The sequence below is a fragment of the Mustela nivalis genome (genome assembly GCF_964662115.1).
Source record: "Mustela nivalis genome assembly, chromosome: 8".
Taxonomy (NCBI): Eukaryota; Metazoa; Chordata; class Mammalia; order Carnivora; family Mustelidae; genus Mustela; species Mustela nivalis.
The window spans coordinates 18,619,465-18,647,042 of NC_139027.1; the positions used below are offsets into that span (position 1 = coordinate 18,619,465).

The window sequence follows — 27,578 nt, forward strand, 5'->3', positions numbered from 1 at the left end:
ATTTATTTAACAGAGAAAGAGAAAGCGACAGAGGGAACACAAGCAAGGGGAACAGGAGAGGGAGAAGCAGGCTTCCCGCTGAGCAGGGAGCCCGACACGGGACTCAATTCCAGGACCCAGGATCATGACCTGAACTGAAGGCAAACACCTAATGACTGAACCACCCAGGTGCCCCTTGAATTCTCTTGTTCTAAAATATGCATGGGGCTTTTTTACATAGACAATTCTGATATTAGCTAACAAGAATCATATTCTCCCTCTCTGAAGAAATCTGAATTGCCAGAATTCTTCACCAAAATAACAATGTATTAACAAATACATTTACAAAGTAACAAATACATTAATTCTGCTGAAGCTGAAGATTTTCTTAAAGTTCAAGAACAGTAAACATGATACTGAACAAACATTAAAACTCTTTATAACTTCAAAACACTGTTTCTAGGTTCTGTTCAAGTGAGCTCACTGACATACAAAATTAGTTCGATCGACCCAGAGAGAGGTAAGAGGAGCACATGTTTATATTGGTCAATGAGAGAGAACTTGTGGAAGTCCCGTATATTTTGGTAGATTCCAATTAATACAGATAGTAAATAAATAAGGAACCTGAAGTTTATTTTTCCTTAATAAACACTGTACTAAGTTAATAAGTTTCTTTCTTTTAGAGCCAATCTCCCTTGGAGGTAAACAGAAGATGTTAGAATGAGACTGTGGAAATCCCAAAGGACATTTAAAAGACACCAATTAACTGTGCTATTTACACAAGATCATCTGAAATGTTCGTGTGTTTAAAACCTTCTCTGTAAGGCCTGGCAAGTCGAGGTGACCAGTAACTGTGTTCTTCTTCCCCTGCCCTCTCGCCTTCTGGGCCTAAAGACAGACTAGGAGACCAAACTAGAAAAGAGAAACTTAACGCCACTGGTATCAACAAGGTGTTTCAACACGTACTTTTGTGTGCGTGTGTGTGTGTGAATCAAGGTGACAAAGTAGAAAGGGACAAGGTTGGGGAGGAAAGTTATGTTGCAAAATAAAAAGACCTGAGAACGCTTACAATTACAATAAAAATCATAATATGTATAGTAACAGAAGCATCCTATTGTTAAAAGTTATATAATCATACCGAACGAGGATTTATTCTTGCACAAGCAACAAAGAATAGTGATTGTATTTGTCTTCCTCCCAAATATTTCTTTTGGCTAAAGATAAAACCATTTAACATAAATTCATACACAGATGAGGACCTAGCAGGATTCTGAGGGCCATAGAAAGAGACAGAGCCAGGCAGACACACAGTGTTCAAGGTCAAGAACCAATTCTACCACTAACTCCTAGGGTCCTTGAACATGTGTTTAGTCTCGCCGAATTCCAGTTTTCTCACCTATAAAATGAAATGTCTGGAGAAGCTGCTAATATCCTTTTCCTCTTCTAAAATTCTATGATTTAAGATTTCTCTTTTGTAAGGTATTTTTTTAAGGTTACATTTGCTTCAAGGCTCCTATTCAACACAGACAAAAGCAGAACACACCATTACCGAAAGTATTCATGCAAATACACTGCAGAGCTCCTTCATCAGGCCACTGCGTCCTCTACTTGTTTCTCTGGCATTCAATTAATTCACTGAAGAAAAGTTATTACATAAGCTAATGCATTTCCACACATCTTCATATTTCCAGTCAATGACAAGAAGATATATCAGACCTACGATGTTGGCAGCTGAGTTTTTCCCCAGGACAGAACTTGGAACAGAGATCCTAGAGCACCGCTTACCTTGAGGCCCCAGGTTTGACTCCCAACATGTCCCAACTGTCTTTACTGTTTCGAATTCTGCGAATGGTGTCTGCTTGTTCTTTGGTGAAACTAGCATTGCTATTCGTGATAGGACGTTTCCCTCCATTTTCACATAAGTCAACTATGGATACATAAAAGGTCTGCAAAAAGAAATCATCCCAGAGGAGAACTGATTTTATGAAAATAGGAATTTCCTTTAAGCATAACTTAAAGAATTTTAATATATTACAATAACTTAAAATTCACCATAAAGCAAATATATAGTTTGGAAGGTTTTTTTCTTTTATCTTATATGTATGTTTATGTGTATATGCACAAAATACACACGCTTGTGTATTTTTTTAACACACAAAAGTATAAGGAATAAACTTTAAATGGCTCATAATCTTCCTCTCAAATAACACTCTTGAGGTGAAAAGGTAGTAGGTGAACACTGTTAGAAAAATTCAAATAGTAAATAAAAGTGTAAAATGAAAACTGTCTTCCTGCCCCTCAAGTTCCTCTCCTAGAAGTAACTATTGTTAATATTTTTGAGTATCTTCCCAGAAAAATTTTCTATCAGAATACCAGTATATCAGGGCACCTGGGTGGCTCAGTGGGTTAAAGCCTCTGCCTTCGGCTCAGGTCGTGATCCCAGGGGCCTGGGATTGAGCCCCGCATGGGGCTCTCTGCTCAGCAGGGAGTCTGCTTCTACCTGCCTCTCTGCCTATTTGTGATCTTGGTCTGTTGAATAAATAAATAAAATCTTTAAAAAAAAAAAAGAAAAGAATACCGGTATATCCATCCCTACACTAAACACTGACATAAGAGAAAGCAGATTAAACATACTGCTTAGCTCCTCAAACTTTTTCACATAAAAATACAGAGGCACCTGGCTGTTTTAGTTGGTAGAGTGTGCAACTCTTGATCTTGGTGCTGTGGGTTCGAGCCACATGTTGGGAATAGAGATTACATTAAAAAAAAAAAAATCTTTTAAAAAGATATACCTTGGACTCTTTCTCTAGAAAGTGCATATAGACACTTTCCTCATCCTTTTTAATGACTGTTCAGTATTTCACTGTGACTGTATCTTAATTTATTTAACCAACTCCCTATTTCCCCAACTGACAAGTCAATTATTTCTAGGTGTTGCTATTACACACAGTGCTTTAATGAATACTGTGTGTGTGTGTGTGTGTGTGTTTGCACACTTGTGGAGATGCTGCTTTCAGATAAATTCCTAAAAGGTGAAGTACTAAGTAACAGTGTAGAGGCATTTTGATTTTTGATTTTGACAACTGTCCTACAAAATGTGCCAGTCTACACCATCACCGGGTCCAACACTCTATTTCTCTGTCCCCTTGTCACTATGGGGCATTCTCACACAGCTTCACTTTTGCCAAACCTATGTGTAGCACACAGTTTGGATTTAAAGTTTCTGTAAGTGAAACTGAGTGTCTTTTCATACGCTTAGTGCCTTTCCTTTTTCTCTAAATTGTTCAGATTCTTTGCCCATTTTTTTGATGTTTTTCAAAGCGAAAACTATTTTTTGATCCTGCTCATAGTTCAGTTACTATTGTTGGAAAACTTTGCTCAAAAGTCTCATTTAATACACTAGACATCTCTTCTTCCCTCCATCTCTTTTTTAATCTCTCTTCTTTTTCAGATATGTCTATACTTCCTGTCATTGTCCAAAATTTTTCCATTTCTCTTAGACTCCTCCTTCTTATCTCCAGTAATAGCTAATAGACTTGACAACCTAAACAAGAAGGCTGATTTGTGAGCAGGGTGCCAAAGGAAAAGCCACAAGATAACAAGACAAAAGAAGAGTTAATGTGATTAGTCTGTCTTACTCTGCTCACAAAGTGAAAAAGACAAAACTAAGTTCCTTTCTGACATAGTGTCTAGAAGTGTATAGGAAACAAAGAAAATATGAATTAAATTGAGTCAGCAGGAAAGCACGGTTTCTAAGCGTTTGCTTACATAAAGTTTTATTTTTTTTTTACATTCCTTGTTAGCCTGTTTTTAAACAGACTGTTTTATCCCTGAGTGCTACCCAAGATTTATCTGAAAGGATAAAAGCAACCTAAAAGTCATCACAGTTCACTGATGTTTGCTTGTGCTCTGTATCCGTAAGGTTTTCTTCTAGTTTATCAGTTAAACTAAAATATAAACCCTCCCAGATCTCTGAGGACACAAGCATTCACTTGTAGCACACATGGTTTAGAAGCGCCAGCTGTGGTGTGGTGTACAAAACAGGAGAATTGAAGTCAAGGGTCTGTTTACATTCCACGTCTGAGTTCCAGCCATGATGGAGTGACAGGGACCGGGCTAGAACTCCTGCCATAAACTACTATGAAAATGGACAGATAGAGCAAGAAACTATTTCCAGGTAGTGGACAACAGCAAGCACAGTACTGCCCCTCAGTTTCTACCTGGAGCCCATTTCCTGGCCATGTCACAGAGAGCTGGTCTGAGCAGTCCCACAGTCCCACTGAATGAAAGAGACAGAGATCAGAGTTTAAGGATACTGAAGGGGCTGGAATCTGCAGAGCAGGGCATTGGAGAGGAAGGAGAAAGGCAGGATTGGGCCCCAGAAGTCCATGTGACGGTTCCCCACTGATCTGTAGTTGCGGCCCAGGCTATAAATGCACCTGAGGCTGACCGTGGTATTGAGAAGAGAACCAATAACTAGAAGTCTAGTGGTGTTTTGGGAAGAGGCATTCCAGGAACAGTACAGTCTGACCTTGCTAGAGTGCAGACATTGCTTACTATTTCATTGGTATCCTCCGTATCTAGCTGAGATACCATAGAAAGACTACGGCTTGGTAGTAAACTAATCCTGACAAAACCGAAAACCAAGAGCTGACAAGGTCTAAAAGGAGACAGAATTTGAAGATTGAGTTCTACCAAATTTGAAGGGCTTAGACAACAATTTGGGCTTCCTTCAGATCCTTGCTATGAAAGCAAAAAACCAAACCCATGCAAATTCAATGTAATCTGTTGGTAACTGCCCGCTGAAATAAGAACCAGTATTCTGCTGAGGAAAATAAAGAATCTTGAGCCTCTACAATGCATTATTCACAGTGTCTTGGTATTCAATCAAAAATCACTATTCATACAAAGACACAAGAAAATATGATCCATAGTCAGGCGAAAAAAAAGAAAAAAAAGCTGTCAACAGAAACTGGGCCCAAGATGATTCAGATATTGGACCTAGCAGACAAAGACTTTAAAGGAGCTATTATAAATATTTCAAAGAGATAAAGGAAAACATAGTTTTAATAAGTGAACAGATAGAGAATCCCAGCAGAGAACCAGGATCTACACAAGAAAATCAAATCCAAATCCTAGGACTGAAAAGTATGGAGTTGAAAAATTCACTCAGATTTAAAAGCAGCTGAAAGTCAGACCAATAGAGACTATGTGATCCAAAATATAGAGAAAAAGGAAAGAAAAATAACATAGTCTCAAGGACTATGGGACAAAAAGAAATGGCCTAATACACATGTAACTGGAGTCCAGGAAGGAAATGAGTGAAAATAAACTAAAAAAATTTTGAACAAATGATGATAAAAAACACCTTAGCTCTCCGAGAAACTCAACAAATACCAAGCAGGATAGATATAAGGAGAATCACATCTAGTCACACAGTCCAAAGCCAAAAGCCAAAGATAAAGAAAAATTCTTGAAAGTGGCTAGAGGGGAAAAAATCCCCAACACATTATGAACAAAAAACCAAGAGTACGAATGGGTACTAACAACTCATGAGTTGCAAGAGAGGCCAGAAGAGAATGGAAATTTAATCTTCAACAGCTGTTATTTATACCCTTGGACAAGTCACTTCAGCACTCTTAGATGTTATAAAATCTGAAATGAGAATAAAACCTGCTACACACTAAATCTCAAATGAGATGAAACACGTAAACTTCTCCAGAATAGTAAAACACTACTCAAATGATCAAGTACCGTTACTGCACATAAATAGGTACAAACTCACACAGGTTCATGTACTCTATAGAACAGGATGTGGCAAGCCAACATCAACCTTATTTGGTCTTGAAACAGAAGCTATGATGCCCGATTCAAACTGTCAGCCAAGGATGAAACCTGTCTTCTAATACGGGCAGTGACACCTTAAGAGAAAGAAATTCAGCATAAAAGATTAAATAAAATCCCACTCAATAATTAAGAACAACTCTTTAAAGTATAGCTACATTATTTGAAATGCTAAAAATTCCCAAAATATCAAGATATATTCAGAAGAGAAAAAATGCATAATTCATGTCACCACTTACTTCCAAATGTATCTGTAATCAAGAGTTGACTTTATAATTTACTATTTTAAAAAAGCCTTGTTCTGGGGGTGCCTGGGGGCACGGTTGTTTAAACATCTGAATCTTGGTTTCAGCTCAGGTCGTGATCTCAGAGTCATGAGATCAAGCTCCACGTCAGGCTCCCTGCTCAGCTCGGGAGTCTGCTGGAGTTTCTCTCTCTCCCTGTCCCTCTGCCCCTCCTGCTCATGCTCTCTCTTTCTCTCTCTCTCTCTCTCACATAAATAAATAAATAAATAAATAAATAAATAAAATCTTCTTTTTAAAAAAAAGGTCTTGTTCTGGGCACCCAGGTGGTTTAGTTGGTTAAGCGTCCAATTCTTGATTTTAGCTCAGGTCATAGTCTCAGGGTTGTGAGGTCAAGCCCGCATTGGACTCTGTGCTAGGCACAGAGTCCGCTTCAGATTCTTTCTCTCCCTCTGGCCCTCCCCTCTCCTTCTCTAAAAAAAAATAATAATAATAATAATAAGTAAATAAATAACCTTGGCCCTTAAAATTATTCAAGATTAGTAATTTTTAAAAAATCACCATCTATTCAGGTTGCAATATGAGTATACCCTTCCATTGTCTACTTGGTGGATAAGACCTTATTTTTACGTGTGATTGGCGGGACTTTGCAATGCCAGGCTCCTATTCTCTAACTGTGCCCTTGCAATATAGGATTATATCAGCTACGGCAAGGCAATTTCGCCAAAGTAATCCTTCCATCTACCTATTCATGCAAATGTAACACCATTAACCAAAGGGAGTTCTCAAGAAAATCTTTGTTCTATTATAAGTAAGTATATAATAACAGTTGTTAAACTTGATGATCATCAGAAATCACCTGGAAAGCTTTTTCAAAATATAGATTCTCGAGCTCCAGCACAAGCACTAAGCTTCCAGTAGTTTTAGAGCCTGGAAATCTGTATTTTTAAGAATTTCCCAAAGTAATTCTGATGATCAGCCAGGTCCAGTCTCAAGTACACAGCAGGCAGATAGATACCACACACACACACACACACTCTCTCTCTCTCTCTCTCTCTCAATCTTTTTCTCACCAGCTTCTGAAAAGAACAAGCTTATTCCAATGCGAAATTCCTATTACATTTTTGCTTCTCATAATTTAAACTAAAATTTGGCATGGTCAGCCTCAGAACAAACAAAACGATGCCAGCTTACCTGGAACATCTCATTGATTCCCTCTCCAGTCTGTGCTGAAGTTTCAAAGTACAGGAAGCCTTTGCTTTCGGCCCACAAACGCCCTTCACTTTCATCTACACAGCGGTGCTTGGTACAGTCAATCTGAAACAGAAAGTTGGGGGACAGAGAGAAGACCCCAACCTTGATCCACTAGCACAGGCCCTGTGAGGTCTTCATCAATCTTTTACTGAGGACAAAACTACTCTTACATGAACTCCAGCACCAGTATATACAATTACGAGGACCAAAGGAGACCAAAAAAATTGCCCATATTGAACATAGACTGATTTTCTGTGGCAAAATAACAAGTGCCTGCTCCCGCGCTTCCCACTTTATCCTCGAAGAAAACTGCTCACCTCAAATTCACCTCTGTGAAAGTTGGCTTCATGAGGTCTCCCACACTCAAGTCTGTTTTCCATTCCTTTCCATAATCCATGCTGCACACCTAACTACTGTCCCTTCTCTAATCAAGGCCAGAGTGTAATTATTAGGATCCCCTTCTCCTGCTCTGTCACTAATACCCTTCCCCATGTACAGCACCAGAAAAAAATGGATAAATACCCCAACATATGGGAATTTGTGTTTTTATTCTTTGTTTTAGGGATGTATGTTTTGAAAATCTGTTGATTCCTATAGCATAGAATAAGGATTTCTTTCTTTTTTTTTTTTTCATTTGTTCCCCAAAACTCAGAGCTGCACTCTTCCCATAACAGATCTGGAAAGTTGAGCATACAATGTCCAAAGCAGTTACCTTGTTGGCACACACTGCAAATACAATATTTTCCATGTTTCCGTGAGGTCCAAGATCCTGCTTCATCTCTGCCAGCCACGCATCAAGGGCGTCAAAGGAATCTTTCTGCCCAACATCATAGACCAGTATTACACCCTGTGTATCCTTGTAAAACTCATTACGAACCTTCACAGAAAAGAACAGATGTGCAAATTGGAGGTTTTGTGATTTTATAATATATCTCACCATCATTAACATAACAAAGGGCATTCTTTTGTGCATACATAGTATTTGCTATTGTATCTCAATATCTACTGGTCTTTAGAGGACTTTTTATAAAATCAAAGTAACATGATAAGAAAAACCCTACGAGGACAAGGTCTTGTAATGAACGTAACATTAACATTCCCGCCTCAGCCCTTCTCACCTCCAGCTCCACTCCCTAGAGGCAATCCATCTTTAATTCTCGTTAGTAGATCTTAAAATAACACAAATTCTATAGAATAAAGCTCTTCTCAGGAAGAATGAAGAACTTCAGGCAAAAATGACACAAGCGTCAGCAAAAGTTATGGCCATTTATGTACCAGAGCCTGGAGCAGGCTCCCTGGGATGCTGGGTAGAGCTTCCCTGACTCTAGGGTCTCCACACTAACTTCAGAACTCCAAAAGCAGAGCCCCAGTGGTGTAATGGCTCTAGAGTCAAACCTGGGGTCACTCTTACTTATTAGTTGTGTGATTTGGGGCAAGTCACTTAACCTCTCTGCGTCCCAGTGTCCTCATCTATCAAATGGGGACAGTACTACTTCCTTCACGGGGTAATTCCGAAGATTATATGAGATGATGAAGGCAGAGCACCTACAATGCCTGCGAAACAATGTCTATTTGCATCTTCTGCCTTCCTTTCTCCTCTGATGGTCCACCTTCAATATTTTGGCTAGAAATGGCAACTCGCTTCTGGGGCATATCTATAATTCCAGGAAGAGGCAGCACGAAGTATAGGGCACAAGAAAGTGGCAGAGAAAGGATCAGTCGAGTGGGTGCGTAGTAACATTGACAAACCGGGGGTTTCAGGCCAAAACTCCAGTAAGAACCTTGACAGAGGCCATGTATTACTCATTCGTCTCAGAGAGTCCAGTCTGCACATGCCCATACCAGTCTGTTGTAAGAAATGAAGTCTTCTTACACACATCAGGCACGAAATTTAGGTTTCTGAGTATAGACAGATGCCTGGGCCAAGACGGCAAATGGCTATTAATTTGTAGAAACAGAAGCAGTTATCTCCTAAATTAAAAGCAATTAAATCAGAAAGAATTGAAGTGACGAGCAGCAGGAGTCTTCTCCCCTCAGTCCTCAAGGTCCTCAGCCCACCTGCAGAAGTGAAAATGGGCCTCTGGCTTCTTCCCCGAAACTCTTGCTGCCTTGGCTCCCATACGCCACGCTCTCTAGGTTCTTTCTCATCTGGTCTCTTACCAAATCCTCCTCTCTCCATTGCTCCCACGCCAGCTGGCTGCTCTAATTCCCCTAATCCCACTCCAAACCCTCAGCCTTTCTTTTTCAATCCTTCCTTCCAACTCAGACAACATAACCACCTGCATAATTTCAACTGGGAGAAGCTCCAAGGTGAGCCTTTTCATCTGTGCTTCCAGAGCTGCTTTTCTAGTTAACTCTAGACTCCCCGCTCAATGTCTTGCTGGAATCTCAAATCCAATATGTACAACAGGAAACCCTCCAACTTATTCCCTCCCAATCTTTTCCTTCCCTTGAACTTCTAGTGATGAAAGGAGCGCACCATTCTCTGAGCCGTGTGGATTGAAAGTCTAGTGTTCACCTTTGCTGCTTTCCTCTCCTTTTTCACTCTGCAGGTACAAACAATCCTCTGCCAGATTTCCTGCACCTGTCACTTCCTTTCCATTTCCATGTGCCAACATTACACTACCTCTTGACTACTACTGCAAGAATTTTCTAAGTAACCTCCCCAGCAACATAATACACATTACATATTTATCTTTTCGAAGCCCTGGTTCAAAAATTCTTTAGTGTTTCCCGACTGCCAACCCCTTAAATTTCAAATTCTTTTAACTGGTGTTGAAAGCTTCTGATCAGTCCCCCACCAGCTTCCCAGTCTTATCCTCCTCCTACCTCCTGTCCTTCAAAGTGGATAATCTCTCATTCCCTAAACCTCCCCTGTGTTTCTCTAACTCCGTCTCGAAACATTCACCTCTTTATCTTTAATCTTTCAAGTTTAGCTATGACACTGCATCTTTCATGGAGTTTTTCCTGCCCCACACCTTATCATCTAATCCCGAACCCCTGCCAAACAGAATCTAACCCCTGTATCCCTGAAATACCACAGCCTTTGTGCTTCTAGTAGTGCCCATATTACTTCCTGTCTGGTTTTATAGTTGGTAGCATACACAGCTGCCTTTTCCAGTAGGCCGCAAGTGACAGGCATGTGTCTTGATACGTCTGTCTTTGTGTCAGCCAACAGGGCCTACCAGGTGTAAGTATTCAAGACATTTTAAATCAAGAAGAGCTGAATGTAGGGAATGTAAGCAGAAGTCAAAGAATTTCAAAGTGCAAATTATGCTATCCAGAGGGAGATTTGCGTGTAAATAGAGGTTTAGGCAAGCCTCATGGATTTCTCTTTCAAGGGACTCAAGTTCAAGTCTGGGCTCAGCAACTGGCTACCTCTGTAGTCTTAAGTAAGTGGTTTTACCACCTCCAGCTTTGGTTTATCCCATCTGTAAAATAAAAAAGGAGAAGCCTCAATGGTCCCCCACAGCTTTCTTACTCTCAGCTCCCAAGACAGCTCTCTGATGTTAGTCCTGGAAGTCTTGCAACATCCAAAGTTTAATTAAATAGGATGCTAAGGGAATTGGGATTATTTCTTAGAGCAGGGATGGCAAACTTTCTAGCTTGTAGGCCACAGAAAGCTGTTAGTTTAATAGCACTTGGGCCTCAAGAACTTTCTACAGACTGTCTAACTCATACCAGCAAGTCCCAGAATGATGTGTGCATCAGTGGAAGCAAAATCGCTGTTAAGACACAGGCCTGGCATTCCCTCGCAGTCCTCTCTTTGACACTTTCCTCTGAGAGTGCTCTCTCACATGCTAAGCAGACGGGCCTCTCTCAGTAGGCCCTTTGGGTAAACCTGTTGAGAGGACAGATGACAGTAGTAGCTTCAATGGAAGACAGGCCGCCAGGATGGGGGGAAGCCAGGGATCATGACAATGGCTATGGACGCTTCACCCGCTGTGTGCCGAGCAAAAATATACTTTGGTCAGTTTGGGGCTTAGGGAGAAGATGGCTTTGGTCTTGTCAAAAAGGAGGGTTTGAGCTATGGACAAGTAAATATTTGACAAAAAAGAAAAAATTGAAGCTATTCAGAGAAAAGTTACTTCAGAAGTGGTGATTTCAAGAAGCTTCTATTAATTATACTGTTATCTTTTTGAGCTGCTGGGGGGGAAAGCTATTGTAATTTCAATTTGCATTGATAAGACGTCCAGTGTCTAATGACAGAAAGTAAAGAACACTCAGTGCTTTTCACTAGACAATATCTGGAATGTTGTGCTCAGTTGTCATCTCCCCATTAGCTAACTAGAGGTTATCTACAAAGGATGTTTAGAAGCCTAGCTGGGGCAGGGCTAGAAAATATTTTACCTGAAAAGGAGCGGATTAACAGATTTTAGAAAGGTTCCATTGTAGAAGCACAGACTCAGTCTATGTTGTTCTAAAAACAAGCCCAAGATCAATAGTGAAAGTCAAAGGAAGGAAGCCTTCAAAAGGGAGTTGTTAATCTAGAGTTTTTAACAGTGAAAAGGATGAACTTGTGAGGCAGTATGACCTCATCATTAGAGACATTCATTCTCCAAACTATTACAGTCTGTACCACTCAAAACTATCCTGTGTATCACATCATCCCTGGATTCCCACCAATCTACGTAATTCTTACTTATCCATCAAAGCTTACTTTAAATGTTGCTTCCTTCAACAAGGCTTCCTGTCCTCCCAGATACTAGGCTAGATATTAAATGCTCCCAAGCATTCTGTCATTTGTTTAATATCCGTCTTCTTTGACATATTTATGTTCCATGAGGACAGGGACTGTGTATTACCAGCGTCCAAACTGACACACTGGTATGCGGTGAATGAATGGCGGCCATCGATCAGGAAGGTATAAAGCATAAAAGCAACAGTCCTTTGAAATTTAAAATGTCTTATCTAAGTGTTTGAAACATTAGCAATGGAATTTCCTATCACTATCTAAGGGGATGGAACAAAAGACCAACAGGTTTCCATTCAGTTAAGGCTCAGAAAGGAAGCCACACCCACCAGCTAAATTCACTTAATTTTATACATGATTTGCATACTGGTAGTTTCTAATAACTCGGGATCTTTCCCTAACCCACTGAAAATACTGGACGCAGATTTTCTCAAAAAGTCTTTCTTACCTCATAGAAGAAGGGATGGCCAGCCATATCAAAGATGTTAACTTTGATTTCTCTGTCTCTGACTTGTACCCTGCAATGTTCAAATGGAAACAATTCCAAAGAAGGTTATGGCTTCTGCATTCCCATTGAAATCATTTATGTCGTTTATTAATTTTAAAAAAGTATGTGTATGAAATTTAAAAGAAGCTTTCATAGTGCCTCTTCTTGAGAACAGATAATCATTACAACAGAAGCTGGTAATTTGGCAGATCATCTTGCCCTCCTTATTTTCAGAACACTGAGCCCACTGTAACAAGCACCTTCATTTACCTTCAGCTTGCCTCAAGATACTTCAGTCCGTCCCCCTTAACTAACAAACGGTGGCTACTACCATGGAACTAAGAAAACCGATGTGGGACAAGTAGGACTGAGAGGAAGGAAAACAAAATACTTTATTTCACTTAAGAAGACATCTTCATTGCTAGTGGTTATGCTGGGTTACCACGTCGAACAGTAACTAAAGTGTGTGATCTTCATTGAGTAGAAGCAAATCAACTTGTTTTCAAAAATTTTTAAATAGAGAAAAGAACAAAAAGGAAAAATAACAACCATTCATATTAGAATTAAATACTATTCAACGTGGTAGCATATTTGCATCTTGTCCTTTTTATTTTTTTCCAGAAAAATCACTACTGGTAAATAAATTAATGAAGTATTTTAAGTATTTCAAACACTAAAAAAAAAATACAAAGATGAAAGTTTAAAATTTATCCCAAATCCTATCACCCAGAAAAAAACCTTTGTCATTATCGATAAACATCATACAGTCTTCTATGCATAGCTATGACTGATGAGCATAAGTATTTTTTTTTATAAAAATGCGATTATCCATTTTAAAATAAAAAGTATGAAATGTACTTGTTACTGAATTTAACAAAAGAAAAGGGAACTGAAATGAACTAGAATTATTGAACTTTAAATACGTTTCCTCATCACAAGAAATATTTCCTGAAAGACCCCTCTAAGTTAAGAATAGGAATTATTCACAATAAATTAACAGGGTAGAATCATTATGTTTTTAAGTGACATGTTTCAGTTTGCACAACACTGACATGAACCCCTCCTCCAGGATACAAGGACATCGGTGCTTGGTGTCATTGTCCCTGTACAACCTCCTGGTTTGTTTATTGTTATTATCCCCTTGTCCGCATCTATAATATCCACTTTCTATTCTGAAATCATAATTCCTACAGTTGTTTTATATTACTTGTAGACGTAAATTAAGCTAATCATTTCTTTATTCCTGAATTTTCTACCATATTTCATCAATTCTAAAATGCATATTTGCTTTCATTTTAACATCTGTGAAATCAGGATCCATCTTACAAAAGAGGATGTGAGAATAGCAAACAAAATAACAACAGAGCCTGAGAGCATCTGGAGAAGATCTGGTATAATAATTTATACTAGAAAATTTTGCCTTAAAGAGATAGCAGCTGACAGGGGAGGTAACTAAAGGCCATAAAGTAAAAAATGCATTCACACATTGAAACTGAAAGAGGTTAATTTAATTCAGATGCCAGACAGAGGCAATTACTTTAAGAAAATTGGTAATTCATTACCTCAAGGTTGTGCTTTCCTAGATTATGGCCTGAAGACCACCTGTATCATTATTATGAGAGACTTTTAAAAATGCAGATTCCTGTGCCCCATCTCAGACCTGGCAAATCAGAATCGTGGTGGGCAGGTCCTAGGAATCTGCATTTTTACAAACTCTACAGGTAATTCTTCAGCATGCTGGAATTTGAGCTTCGCCATGTTGGAAACAGGGAGGATGGAATGCGTATCTATTATTTTGTGGGATTCTTTTTTTTTTTTTTTTAAGATTTTATTTATTTACCTGACAGAAAGAGAGACAGTGAGAGTGGGAACACAAGCAGGAGGAGTGGGAGAGGGAGAAGCAGACTTCCCGCTGAGCAGGGAGCCTGATGTGGGGCTCAATCCCAGGACCCCAGGATCATGACCTGAGCTGAAGGCAGCCACTCAATGACTGAGCCACCCAGGCACCCCTTCCCTGGGATTTTTAAACTTGGAATACTAACTTTTGTCCGTCTCTGGAAGTAAAATTCACACTGTGAGTCTGAGATCTGCTGGAAGCCATGAGAGGAAGATATAAGGTGGAGAGAGATGGAGTAAATGATCTGTCTCTATTCTGTCCCTGGTTCCAGCCATCTCTAAGCCCAGCATCCTTATAACTGGATCATGTGAATTTATTAATATCCTTTATTTATGCTTATTATTATTATTATTATTATTATTATTATTTTGCTTGAGCTGCTTTGACTTGGGTTCCTCTCAGTTATAGCCTCCTGATTCGCCATGGGACAACCATCTTTCCCCCCAAAACTTTCAGCCCGAAATAGAAGAGTCTGTTGACTAAACGACCACAGTTCTATGGTGTAATATGGTAATACTCATTTCTTAGGGGAATAAATTAGCTACTTATATGGATTCAAACCAGAACCTGAAACAGGATCTCCTGCCCTATCACTGATGAAACTCTGTGTCCTGAAGTACAGATACACCCACCCACCACTTCAGTCTACCTTCTTGAAAGCTGCCCTCATGTTCTAATCTTGCAAACTTCCTCTTCAGTCCTATCTTACCTAATAATACGTAGTTTTTGAGTATCTACTCTGTACAAGCACTGTACCAGGCACTTGGGGATGATTTATACTAATAGCCCCTTCTTCGTGGAGCTTATAATCTAGCAGGAGACATTTAACATATAAAAATAACGACATGTGGCAATTTATTCTAAGTACCATAAACAGCATAGAAAAGTTTAATATTTCTGTCATTTGCAACCAAAAAGAGTCCTCACTAATAAAGGAGCTATTCCAAGACCTCATGGGAACAAGACCATTTCACATCTTGGAAAGTCTGACAGATGGAGATGCAGGGAAAGGACACTTCAGGTAGACAGAATAAATAATGGCACTGAGACAAGAAAAATATGAGGACAGCGGTGTAGTGTGGAGGGAGGCTAAAGTGTGTAAAGGAATGAAACAAGAGGGAAGAAGAGGCAGCTTAGGGCCAGAATAGTAAGTCCCTGAAATTCCACCTTCCAGGAGAGTGCTGTGTACCTCGGTTCTCTGCACTGGCAGTATTATTTCCTGCTAATGTAATCCTACCTCCCCAAGCTCAACCCTCCCTGAGTCACGTCCAGATAAATCCCCACTTCTTCCCAGTTTTACTTCTCCCAGATCATTTTCTAGATACCAATAGGCTATAAAGATCATAAACCAATAAATGATGTTGTCTGGTAGAAAATTTTCCACATAATATATATACTTTTTAGAAAGAATATCTCAAAATGCTCTACAAACACATCTGCTAATAGGACCCATTAATACAAACATGTGTCATAAAAAGGCACATCTGTCAGTTGGGTTTTACATTAACTTGCTCATTGCTGCAGACCCTATACCTAAGGGAGGGCCTGGCAAAAAAGAATGTGGTCAGTGATGAATAAATTATATGATCACTACATTTCTGTAAAGGTCTTTTATTCCAATCTTTCCTGGTTTATTTTCAGAGCACCTATTTCAAGACACATCATTTTATAGGCATTCAAAGGTCTATGTAACTTACAAGCCCAAAAAAACAATGTACTTACTTTGTGACTCCATAGTCAATTCCAATGGTTGCAAGATATTTAGACACAAATCTTTTCTCACAGTATCGTTTTATAATACAGCTCTAAAAAGGTAAAAAAAAAAAAAAATGCAGGCTTTTAGTAAATACACTCTGGAAACATACAATATAGGAACAGTTCATCATGGTTTCTTCACTTACCACAATGAGAGAGAAAGCATTTTCAAAGAACCAAAAAAAATGATAAAAGTGAAAATTTTAAGAAAAAATTACTTAAATATTCTTCCCTAGCACCAAACATGTTTTCAGTTTAGTTCTCCATCCTTGTGCTCTTTTCTTTTGAAGACTTACTCTTATGCTTTCAACAATACCACCAAAACGTTTAGCGTTGACCTCCCTTCTCAAAAGCACATCTATACCTTCAATACTAAGACTACTTTCTACTTGGGTGTCCTGCTGTTACCTCAAATTCGACATGTCCCAAAATGGCCTAATCCTATACATAAGAACAGTTCATCCTGCTGACATCCTGATTCTGTTAATACCACCATTTTCCCAACCACAGAGGATCAGAATATTAAAGCCATGTTTGATTCTGAGCCTTTCTAAACCTTCTGAAGGTTTCCTGCCTCCTTCTCATTCTAATTCCCACTTACACCTTTTGGGTTTAGATTCTTATCATCTACTAGACAACAGTAGGAAATTCTTTATTGGTCTTTCTGCCTTCCTTTTGTCCCAACCTCAGTCAATATGGCACACCACTGACATTTTTCACTTCCCTAACTCAAAAATCGTCAGTGGTTTCTCAGTGCCAAGTCTGAAACCCAAATTCCTTTGTCCTTTATTTAAGGTCCTCCATAATCTGGCCCTAATCTGCATTCCCTGTCTGAACCCTTCTAATACAAACTCTCCATTTCCGCAAAACTCCTGGACACCTGGCTTCCTAGCTTTTGTCATGACTTACCCTCCAGTTGGAATGAGCTTTCTCCCTTCTTTCCAAATCTTGACTTGTCCTTTAAGGCCCAGCTCAAGCTCTGAGCTCCAGGTTTTAAGAGATCTTGCCTGCATCTGAACTCTTCCAATACTTGATACACATACTAATATACACACATATATTACACACACACACATGCACACACACACACCAGCAGTCATACATGGCTTTGTATTGTAAGTTATCATTTTGCATGTACATATTCACATTATCTCTTCAGCTAGATGGTAAACTATTTGAGGACAACAAACGCTGGCATTTTACTTCTATCTTTTTGCTCATGCCATTGAAATTTGCTCAGTGCAAGTGAAAACCAATTTTAAAAGACTTGTATATTAATAACAACCCTTAGCACTCATGAAACTTACAATTTATTTGGGAGTGCTAGTAACGGAGTTTATTTTGCTCAAATCCTTCCCCGATGAATGTTAACCTAAATTAAATAGGACAGTTAATTTAAAAAGCAGTTAATAAGCTTACTGTGAACTAAAGGAAAAATTTCTTTGGAGTGACTACTGCTAAGAGGCTATACTTTTAAAAGCATTTTATAGCTGGAACGCACTTCACAAATATTTTCTCTCACAATAGCTTGGGAAAATGAATATAGCCTTTTTCTAAATTATTCATGAGATTAAGAGGCCTGGCAGTCCTTTAACTACAGTACACTATTTAAACACTAGTTATAAGTATTTCACAAGACACATATTTAAGTAATTGTATTAATAACCACTCCCTATTACATAAATAGGGCTCCTGGTCCTTAGACTCTTATAAGTTCTTATAAGTTAAATAACATAAATATAGAGAGAATGTTTTGCTCTCACTATTTTTCTTAAATAGATTTTTAGGTACTTTTCTCTTTTTACACAGATTCAGTTAAAATCTTAACAGGTTTGGGCCTCTGTTTTTAATAGAATTTTCCTAAAATTCATATGAAAGAACAACTATCTGGGAAGAACTAATCAAAATATGAAAAAGAGGAATGGGCAGGATAATAGAAAGAAGAGGGAAGCTACCTTAATAGATATTAAAATACAGTCTGAAACCAATCAAGACAATATCATATTGGCGTAAGAATAGACAAATAGGTCAGTAGAACAGAGGAGAGAGCCCAGAAATAGATCCTATTAAAAGAAGAGAGTTTAAAAGTGACCAAGGTGATATTTAAAGTTAAGAGGAAATGGGCAACTGGGTGGCTCAGTTGGTTAAGCAACTGCCTTCAGCTCAGGTCATGATCCCGGACTATCAGGACTGAGTCCTGCATCAGGCTCCCAGCTCCATGGGGAGTCTGCTTCTCCCTCTCACCTTCTCCCCTCTCATGTTCTCTCTCTCAGTCTCTCTCAAATAAATAAATAAAATCTTTAAAGTTAAGGGGAAAAGAGTGATTTATTTGGTAAAATGCTACTTACACAAGTTAGGCCTTTCTCTAAATACAGAATAATTCAGATGAATTTGTGATTTCAAAATTTAAAAATAAAACAACAAAAATTTCAGAAGAAAATGTGCACCAACACTTCTCGGCCCTTTGGCTAAGATCAAGTGCAAAAGAAATGTGCAACATATGTACAATCTTAGGAAAACATTTTCAACCAAGAAAGGAAACTCAAAAAACATAAAAGAAAAGACAGGAGTGTGGGGGTGGCTTAGCCAGTTAAACCTTTGGCTTCAGCTGTGATCCCGGAGTCCAGGGACTGAGCCCCTCATCATGCTCCCTGCTCAGCGGAGAGTCTGCTTCTTCCTCAGACCCTCCCCCACCTAATAAATAAATAAATCTTAAAAAAAAGGAAAAAAAAAGGAAGGAAGCAAAGACAGGCACAACTGAGTATATAAAAAAAAATAGTAATAGGGGTACCTGGATGGCTCAGTGAGTTAAGCGTCTGCCTTTGGCTCAGGTCATGATCCCAGGGTTTTGGGATACAGTCCACATCAGGCTCTCTGCTCAGCGGAGAGCCTGCTTCTCCCTCTCCCACTCCCCCTGCTTGTGCTCCCTCTCTCGCTGTGTTTGTCTATCAAATAAATAAATAAATTTATTTAAAAAGAAATAATAATAACAAAAGCAATTATATGGCAAAATATTTGTAAAAATATTAAAAGACAATGACATATCCAGACAAATATTCATTACTTATATGACTGGCAAAAGTTATTATCTCTGATGTCCCTGAACCAGAAAAATTGATAAGACACGTTATCCAATAGAAAAATAAATAGTGAATATAAATATACAGAACAGCAAATCCAAATAGCCAATAAGCATATGAAAAGGTGCTCAACTTCATCCGTAATCCATGAAATGCAAATTAAAGTAATAATTCTCACTAACCAGACTGGGAGTCATTAAAACAATGACAACACCTGTGTTGGCAGGGATATGGGAAAAAGGGTACCTCCATACCATATTGTTGGTAGAAACACAGTTTTTTTTTTTTTTTTAATATTTTATTTATTTATTTGACATCACAGAGAAGCAGGCAGAGAGAGAGGAGGAAGCAGGCTCACTGCTGAGCAGAGAACCCGATGTGGGGCTCGATCCCAGGACCCCGGGATCATGACCTGAGCCGAAGGCAGAGGCTTTAACCCACTGAGCCACCCAGGTGCCCCGAAACACAGTTTTTTTAAGTAGAGTTGGCAATAGCTATGAAAATTTTAAAATATGCTCTTGAACTCAGCATTCCACCCCTGGAAATTTAGTCTATAGAAATTAGAAAACCAGTATTTACGTGTGTACATACACACACACACACACACACACACACACACACAGGGAGTATTTATTGCAACAATGTTTGTTAATAGGGGAAAAGCTGGAAATGACATGAATTCTCATCAACAGAGGAATGCTTGCATATTGTGGACTATATACAAATGAAAAAGAGTAGAGCTGTACTGGATTACTTGGAGGGATTATCATGTCTATTGTTAAGACAGAGAAGTAAACTCCAAGAAGTATATACAATATTGTAGAACATTTGAAAACTCAATTCAACTAATTTAACAGGAAAATATTTATTAAATTTAACTGGAAATCTAAAATTAGGGCAAGCTTCAAAGTTGGATGTTACAAAGAGTCTGACCCTAGAGGACACTGAGAACTGGACTGGGTCTTCGGAGTAGGTTGACTGCCAAGGCAGAAAGCTGAATCAGATATACACAAAGACCACAGAGAATTTCAGGATTCTCCCATAGAGAAGATTAAGCCCTTGGAAATCCCCTATTTCTTACTGAATTTCTAGAACCTCTAAAACAATGCTGAGTAATAAAGGAAAATAGCAAGTACCCTTTTCGTACCTAATTTTAATGGAAATAGACCTAGCATTGTACCATTTGCTATGATGTTTGCTGTTCGCTAATAATAAATATTGTCTTTCATATTTAAGTAGTTTCATTTTATTCTGATTCTGCTTAAAATTTTTATTAGGATTGACTACTTGATTATATCAAATGTTTTTCTAGTACTGAAAAAATTTTCTCCAGTAGTCAGTTAATGTAACAAATTATGTTGACGAACTTAATATTGAACCATGTTTGCATTCCAGGGATAAACTCTCTTTGCTAGTAGTGGATTATTTTTGATATACTACTGAATTCTATTTGTTGATATTTAAGAAATTATACATCTCTCTATATTTGTGAAATTGGGATATACTTTTCTGTTTTGATACTATATCAAGTTTTGCTAGTTACCACGACTTCATATAATAAACTGGAGAGCTGTTCACCTTTTTCTTTGCCTTAAAATTATTTAAAGCTTAAATAAAGTTTATTCATGAAGCCATCTGATCCTGATACCTTTTAGAAGGATAAATCTTTTCATTGTTTTTCTAATTCTTATTATGTGTCTAAGGAATTGGATTTTCTACTTCTTTTTGAGTCAGTTTTGGTCATTTATATTTTGCTAGGAAGTCCTTCATTACCCCTACATTTTCAAATGTGCTTCTACAGAACTGGATGTAATATTTCCTAGTCATTCTTTTAATCTCTTCTAGTATGTGATTTTGTCTCCCTTTTAGTACTAATCTTGAAATTTCTCATTTTCTCTATTTTCTTCTTAAATAGATTTGTTAAGGCACTTTTCTTTCTTTATTAATTTTAATTTTCCAAACTTTCTTTTGGTCTATTTTGTGACCTTTTCCTAATGTCTTAGGTATTAAGTTCCTTTTGAAATGAGATATACCATATTACAAAATTCACACTTTTAAGGTATACACTTCAGTGGTTTTTTTGTACACTCACAAAGTTGTAAAACCATTAAGTTCCTTTAGTTTTTCTCTCTCTCTTCTTTAGAAATGAATAAGATAATGTGTTTTCCTTTGACTACAGGTTTAATTTTGTCCTGAAGTTTTCAGTATAGAATCTCTTTAACTGCTTTCTAGTTATTTTGTCATTTGTTTTGATTTGCCCTTTAAGCCAAAGATTATTTACTAGGGTATGTCTTAATTTTTAACTTAAAATTGTTTATCTTTCTATATTTTCCAAATTCTTTAAAATGAATATGTGTTACTTTTATAAATAAGGCTTTTTTTTTTTTTTTTTTTTTTTTTTTTTGAGAGAGAGAGAGAGAATGTGTGAGGGGAGAGGAAGGGCGGCAGGAGAGACAGAGAGAATCTTAAGGAAGCTCCATACCCAGCATGGAGCCTAACATGGGGCTCAATTTCATGATCCTGAAATCATGACCTGAGCCAAAATCGAGAGTCAGATGCTTAACCAACTGAGCCACCCAGGTGCCCTGGCAATTTTTTTTTAAGTTACATTTAAATCTTTGATCCACCTAAAATTCATTTTTGAGAAAGCAATGCAAGAGGAATCCACCTGACTCCCAAACAGTAAATAGTTGTTCCAGCAGTATTTATTAAATGGTCCCTACTTTCCTACCACTTTACTATATTTGTTATAAATTTCCTTATGCTTGGATTTACTTCTAGACTCCAGTCTATTCCACTGATGTCTCTCTATGTCCTTCTCAGCATCAACAGGAAAAACTTGGTAATTCAAAATATGTTTTATTATCTGGTAGTGTTTTTTCTTTCTTTTTTTTTTTCAGTTTTCTTAGTTATTCTTACATTTAATTTTTCATAAGGACCTTAATACTTTCTATTATATTCTGAAAGGAAAAAAAAAACCCTTATTTTTATTTTAACTAGTATTTTAACTAGGATTGAATTACATTTGTAGATTATTTTAAAGAACTGACATCTCTAAAATGTTGAGTGATCCTAATTAAGGGAAAAGTATATCTTTCCATGTGCCTAAGAAATTTTATGTCACTTTGTAGAGCTCTGAATTTTTCTTTATATAGGTCCTACCTATTTCTTCTTGAGTTTAAGCCTAGGCATTTTATTTTGGCTGTTCTTGTAAATTAAAATAATTTCTCAATTATATATTAATAATACTATTTAATATACTATAGCTGTTAATTTTTGCATATTAATTTTGCTTTACTGAATTTTCTTATTGTTTCTCAAAGTTTTTCAGTTAATTCTCTTTAAATTTCAAGATAAATAATCATATCATTAGCAAATAGTAATAATTTTGCCTTCTCCTTTCCAGTATCTCCTATTTTTTTTCCTCTTGTCTAATTCCATTGGCTAATAAATATAGAACAATGTTAAAAAAAATGTGACACTGGGCATTTTGGGCTATTTTTAAAGATTTTATTTATTTATTTGAGAGAGAGGCAGTGAGAGAAAGCATGAGCGAGGAGAAGGTCAGAGGGAGAAGCAGACTCCCCATGGAGCTGGGAGCACGATGCAGGACTCGATCCCAGGACTCCGGGATCATGGCCTGAGCCGAAGGCAGTCGTCCAACCAACTGAGCCACCCAGGCGTCCCTGGGCTATTTTTAGTGTTGCACCATTAGGCACAGGAAAATGGTAAAAGTGATGCATGCTAACTTAGCCAGCTCACTAATAAACCTTTTAAAGGCTTTATTCTTTTCTTTTTAATGCCTGGCACATAGCTGGTGTTCAATAAATGTAGAGTTCCAGTGAACTTCTGTTAATACATATATATATACAAAGATACATAAATAGTACAGGATATTACTAAATGGAAAGAAAAGGCACTACTAAACATTTACTGAGCATCAACAATGTGCAGAGCATCGGCCTAAACACCTCCATTAAGGGCTCTTTTGATTTTCACAGCATGCAATGATGGAGCGAGAACTGCAATAGGCTGTGAAGACTCAGGTTCTAATCCTGTCTCTGTCGTTGATTTGATGACCTTGGAAGGTTCTTAACCAATAGTTTCCACTTACCCAGAAAGGGAGACAATTTGGGTGAAGAGGAGACAGTTTAGAGTTCACTTGGGGGAAGAGCTTTGGTCCCTCTTGCCCCCCGACAACCCCCCCAACTATGGGGGAGCTTACAGCTGGGACCCAGGAGAGCCAGCCAAGAGAAAGGTGGCAGGACGAAGGCTTTGAGAGAATGAGTATGATGACACCACCGGAAAACAAAAACAAAAACAAAAACACAAAGGCAATACACAAAACAAAATGCAGGCTCCGTGACATCCACTGCACTTCCCTTGCGAAAAATGTCACCCTCAATTGCGCTCTTAAAATAGGTTCTGGGCTCCATGTCCGCGGAGCAACATTCACAAACGCCAATCCTCACATGCACCCCGGTCAGCTCCCTTAGGCTCCCAAGAACGGTTGGGGTAACTCAACTTTTATTCTGCACCTCTAAGTCCTGGACAGGTCACCTAGAAGGCAGACAGGGTAGTAGGAAGACGATCTGACATAAGGACCGACGCCTCCTTACTCTTTTAGGGATACATTCAAAGGTGAGCGGTCACAGGAGACACCTTCTTATGGAGAGTGACGTCAGTGGAGGAGGAGGGGGGGGCAACCAAAGGTCAAAAAGGTCACGAGAGTTTTCCTCACGGAGGCGCTTCCCCTAGGAGGAGACCCGGGCCTGCTCAGGGGCGGGGAGGAGGCCGGGCCCCGGGCAGTTGAGTGGCCGCCCTCCCAGCCAATGGGCACGTCGCCCCGCCGCGCTGAGGTCCCGCCCCTCCCAGCGCAGTACTCACTTTTCCCACTTCAGCGTTGCCCATGGAGATGACTTTGATGCGCAGGGACTTGCCAGGCTCCTTCCGCTTCGGCATGTTGGCCTCCATTGCCCTCGCTCTCTCGGGGCCACCCGCCTCGCTATCTCCTTGTTCACCAGGCTGGCCCGTCCCTCAGGGCTGCTCGTCCAATGGCGGACTCGCTGCTATCGTCACCGCCCCGGCTCCGCGGCTCGCCATCCCCGCCGCTGCCTAGCAGCGGGCGCGGGCGGTAGGGAGCACTGGGAACTGGGGGTGGGAGCAGACAGTCTCGCGATGCTAGAAAGGGGCGGCGTGACGTCATCACCGGGCTCTGGGGACGAGGTTTTGATTACCTGTTCCCAGGAGTCGCGCCGACGTGCGGGGCTGAGTCTCTCCGCAGGAAGTCGCCCTTGGGGCGCGCGGCGGGGGTGCGGGGGCGCCAGGGCAAGCGGCATTTGTTAACGTTTCACCTCCGAGTGGTAGAAATGTATTGGGGGTTTGGGGCAGATCCTCGGGCTGGGAGTATTTGGAATTGTGGGTCCAGGCCCAGTCGCGCTAAAAATTCGGAAGTAGACCGTAGTATGTTTGGGGGTGTTTTTCTGAATTCTTCCGTCCCTATGGGCGGGTCTGCGCTGATAACCCCGCTTACCCATATTATGTTTCTCTTACGGGGACTTAGAGAAGTCGGGGCCCTGGTTCTGGAACAGGAGCGTTAGGCGAGATCTGAATCCCGTTAACTATTGTTAAAAAACAAAAAAAATAGCTTGTCTATTTGGAGTCAAGACTGATTTTAGTTGAGTCATTGCTCTTATTACATAGTCCTTATCTGTAGGAAGAAAGCTCAGATTAGACATTTCTTAGAAGGGGTGTGTGTGTGTGTCCTTGTAGCTGTTTGCTCCTTCATTTTCCTCTCCCTCCCACTCACATTCAAAGTTAACCCCATCATCTGTGCTCACCATCCTTGTACTGTTAATATGACCGTAGAATAATAGCGAATCCTAAAATAACCACTTTTCTATTCTCATTCAAGGGGATGAGAAAAGGATCTGCTTAGAGAAAAACCAGTCTGGGAGGAACAGTAGATTTTTGAGTCATCCTCTTGAATTACAGAAGTTAAATAGAACTTGACAAATGATTAGTACCTTGAAAAAGAGTGGCTGCCAACTTCCGAGTAAATTACAAGGGCAAAAGTAGCATTATTTCTGTTCTCACATAGCTTTAAACATCTTAAAGGAAATATATTGCAGGAAGATAGTGAATAAAGCCTTAAAATTTCTTATTTTCAAACATTTTATTTTTAAAACATGATTTTTAAGAAAGAAGCTTACTCTGGGTTGTATTTATAATCACCAAGTAATAAAACTTTTTATTGAAGCTTCTAAGGTTTTTTACAACCATGAAATCTAAGTCCTGGTCAGAATTTTGATATTTTAAAGTTCAAAAGAATTGAATTTATACTGATTCTTCACAAATCTAGATGCTGACCAATCAGTATAATTTAATAAATCAAAGCAATAAACATTTTCTTTGCTAGTTCACTTTTGGCCCTGTGATACAACTGTTGTGGAAGAATAATAGCAAAATGTCAAATCTTCAGTTATTAAAAAGCTGATTAGGTATGACACTATTGAGCATATGGGCAGTAAAACAGGCCAAAGTTTAAAATTTACCATTTTTTTCATACTGATGTTTCTGAGATTTGAAAATGTACAGCCATATTCTCTATTGGGTGTGCAATTTAATTTGGAATGGAAAAGGCAAAAGAGCTTTATTTTTCAGTCTTCTTCTCCTTCTCCTCCTCCTCCTCTCCTCCTCCTCCTCCTCTTCTCCTCTTCCTCCTCCTCCTCCTCCTCCTTTCTTCTTCTTCTTCTTCAGGTTCTCCCCAGCCCTTTTATTTTCCAGTTTTTAATACAGAAAGAAGAATAGTGCGGGTGCCTGAACGGCTCAGTTGGTTAAGCGGCTGCCTTCAGCTCGGATCATGATTTTCAGGTCCTGGGTAGAGACCCATATCAGACTTTGTGCTCATCAGCGAGTCTGCTTCTCTCTCTCTCTCTCCCCCCCTCTGCCCCTCCCCAACCCTCATTCTCTCTCAAAAAAAAAATCTTTTAAAAAAATAATAAAAGTTTTTAAAAAAGAGGAAGAAAGTGTGCATTAGCTATTTATAGTACAAACCTAGAAAGTGGGAGTTAGGAACATATACTCTGGAGTCAGCCCTGTTATACTTTTCGTTGGCATAAGATGGGCATGTGGTGAGGGTAAGGATTACAAAAGATAATGCACATGAAGTACATGATAGTTCCCCAGTAACTAGCCATATGCTTTCCTATACTCGTGCTTTTTTATTTTTATGTATTAAAGACTATATATTTTAAATCTGTGTTTTTAAAGTAAATTATGAAATCTTTTGGATCTGGACCTGGTTAAAGGTATACAGAATAATATAATGAATACCTCTGCATCCACTGCATAGCTTAACAAATGAAATATCACTGATACTGTGTGTCCTTTCCCAATACGTCCAACCTCCCTCTTTCTAAAAGGTTGCAACTATCTGAATTGGTGCTTTTAATTTCCAGGCATTTAAAAATTGTTTTACTACCGATGTATATACCACCTTAAAAATGTAGTGTTGTGTTGCATTTAAAAAATCTTTATTATGAAATAATTCCACTCAGAAAAATTTTAAGAACAGCAGAAAAAAGTTGTATATTCACTTCATACAGATTCATCAACTTTTGACATTATACCTCTTTTACTATATCAGTGTACTCATTATCTCTCTATATAGATATATATATTATCTATATATTCATATATATATGTATATGTATATATATGTGTGTATATATATACACACATATATATACATACACACACACACACTTTTTTAAAAAGATGTTATTTATTTCACAAAGATCACAAGTAGGCAGAGAGGCAGGCAGAGAGAGGGGAAAGCAGGCTCCCTACCGAGCAGAGAGTCCGATGCGGGGCTTGATCCCAGGACCCTGGGATCATGACCTGAGCCGAAGGCAGAGGCTTTAAACCACTGAGCTACCCAGGCGTCCCCCCACACACCTTTTTTTTCTGAATAATTTGTAGTTTACACATGTTTCTTTATCCATAAATACTTCAATTTGTATTTCCTAAGGACTTTCTCTTGCATAGCAATAGAATATTTATGGAAATCAGGAAATGTAACATTGTAACAACAACACTATTATCTAATCCTATGGCTCTGGAACTGTGCAGTGAGGTGCCCCACATCCTCTCAGGGTAATCCAAGGGGTTATCTGTGGGATATTTTACATTCTAAGTTTTCTTTTTTTTTTTTAAGATTTTATTTATTTATTTGACAGAGAGAGTTCACAGTAGACAGATAGGCAGGCAGAGAGAGAGAGAGGGAAGCAGGCTCCCTGCCGAGCAGAGATCCCGATGCGGGACTTGATCCCAGGATCCTGAGATC

General features: G+C 38.9%; 1 protein-coding gene and 1 long non-coding RNA gene across 3 annotated transcripts in view; one reads left to right on the forward strand and one right to left on the reverse strand.

Moving 5' to 3' along the window:
* The window catches only part of DNAJC27 (DnaJ heat shock protein family (Hsp40) member C27), a 29,687-nt gene extending 5,273 nt beyond the window's left edge, over positions 1-24,414 (reverse strand). The window contains exons 1-6 of one of the 2 annotated variants that reach the window (XM_082745196.1): positions 24,119-24,414; positions 16,119-16,201; positions 12,461-12,530; positions 8,032-8,196; positions 7,260-7,382; positions 1,765-1,925 (exon numbers count right to left, since the gene is read on the reverse strand). In XM_082745196.1, coding sequence (XP_082601322.1) covers positions 1,765-1,925; positions 7,260-7,382; positions 8,032-8,196; positions 12,461-12,530; positions 16,119-16,201; positions 24,119-24,205 — 689 coding nt within the window. In that variant the 5' untranslated portion in view covers positions 24,206-24,414. The remainder of the gene's footprint in view (positions 1-1,764; positions 1,926-7,259; positions 7,383-8,031; positions 8,197-12,460; positions 12,531-16,118; positions 16,202-24,118) is intronic. The other variant, XM_082745197.1, reaches the window with a different exon arrangement.
* A 26-nt stretch (positions 24,415-24,440) lies between these two features.
* LOC309871819 lies at positions 24,441-26,169 on the forward strand. The gene is made up of 3 exons (XR_014315499.1): positions 24,441-24,594; positions 25,991-26,104; positions 26,145-26,169. It is a non-coding gene; the product is annotated as an uncharacterized lncRNA (long non-coding RNA).
* Positions 26,170-27,578: the final 1,409 nt, after the last annotated feature.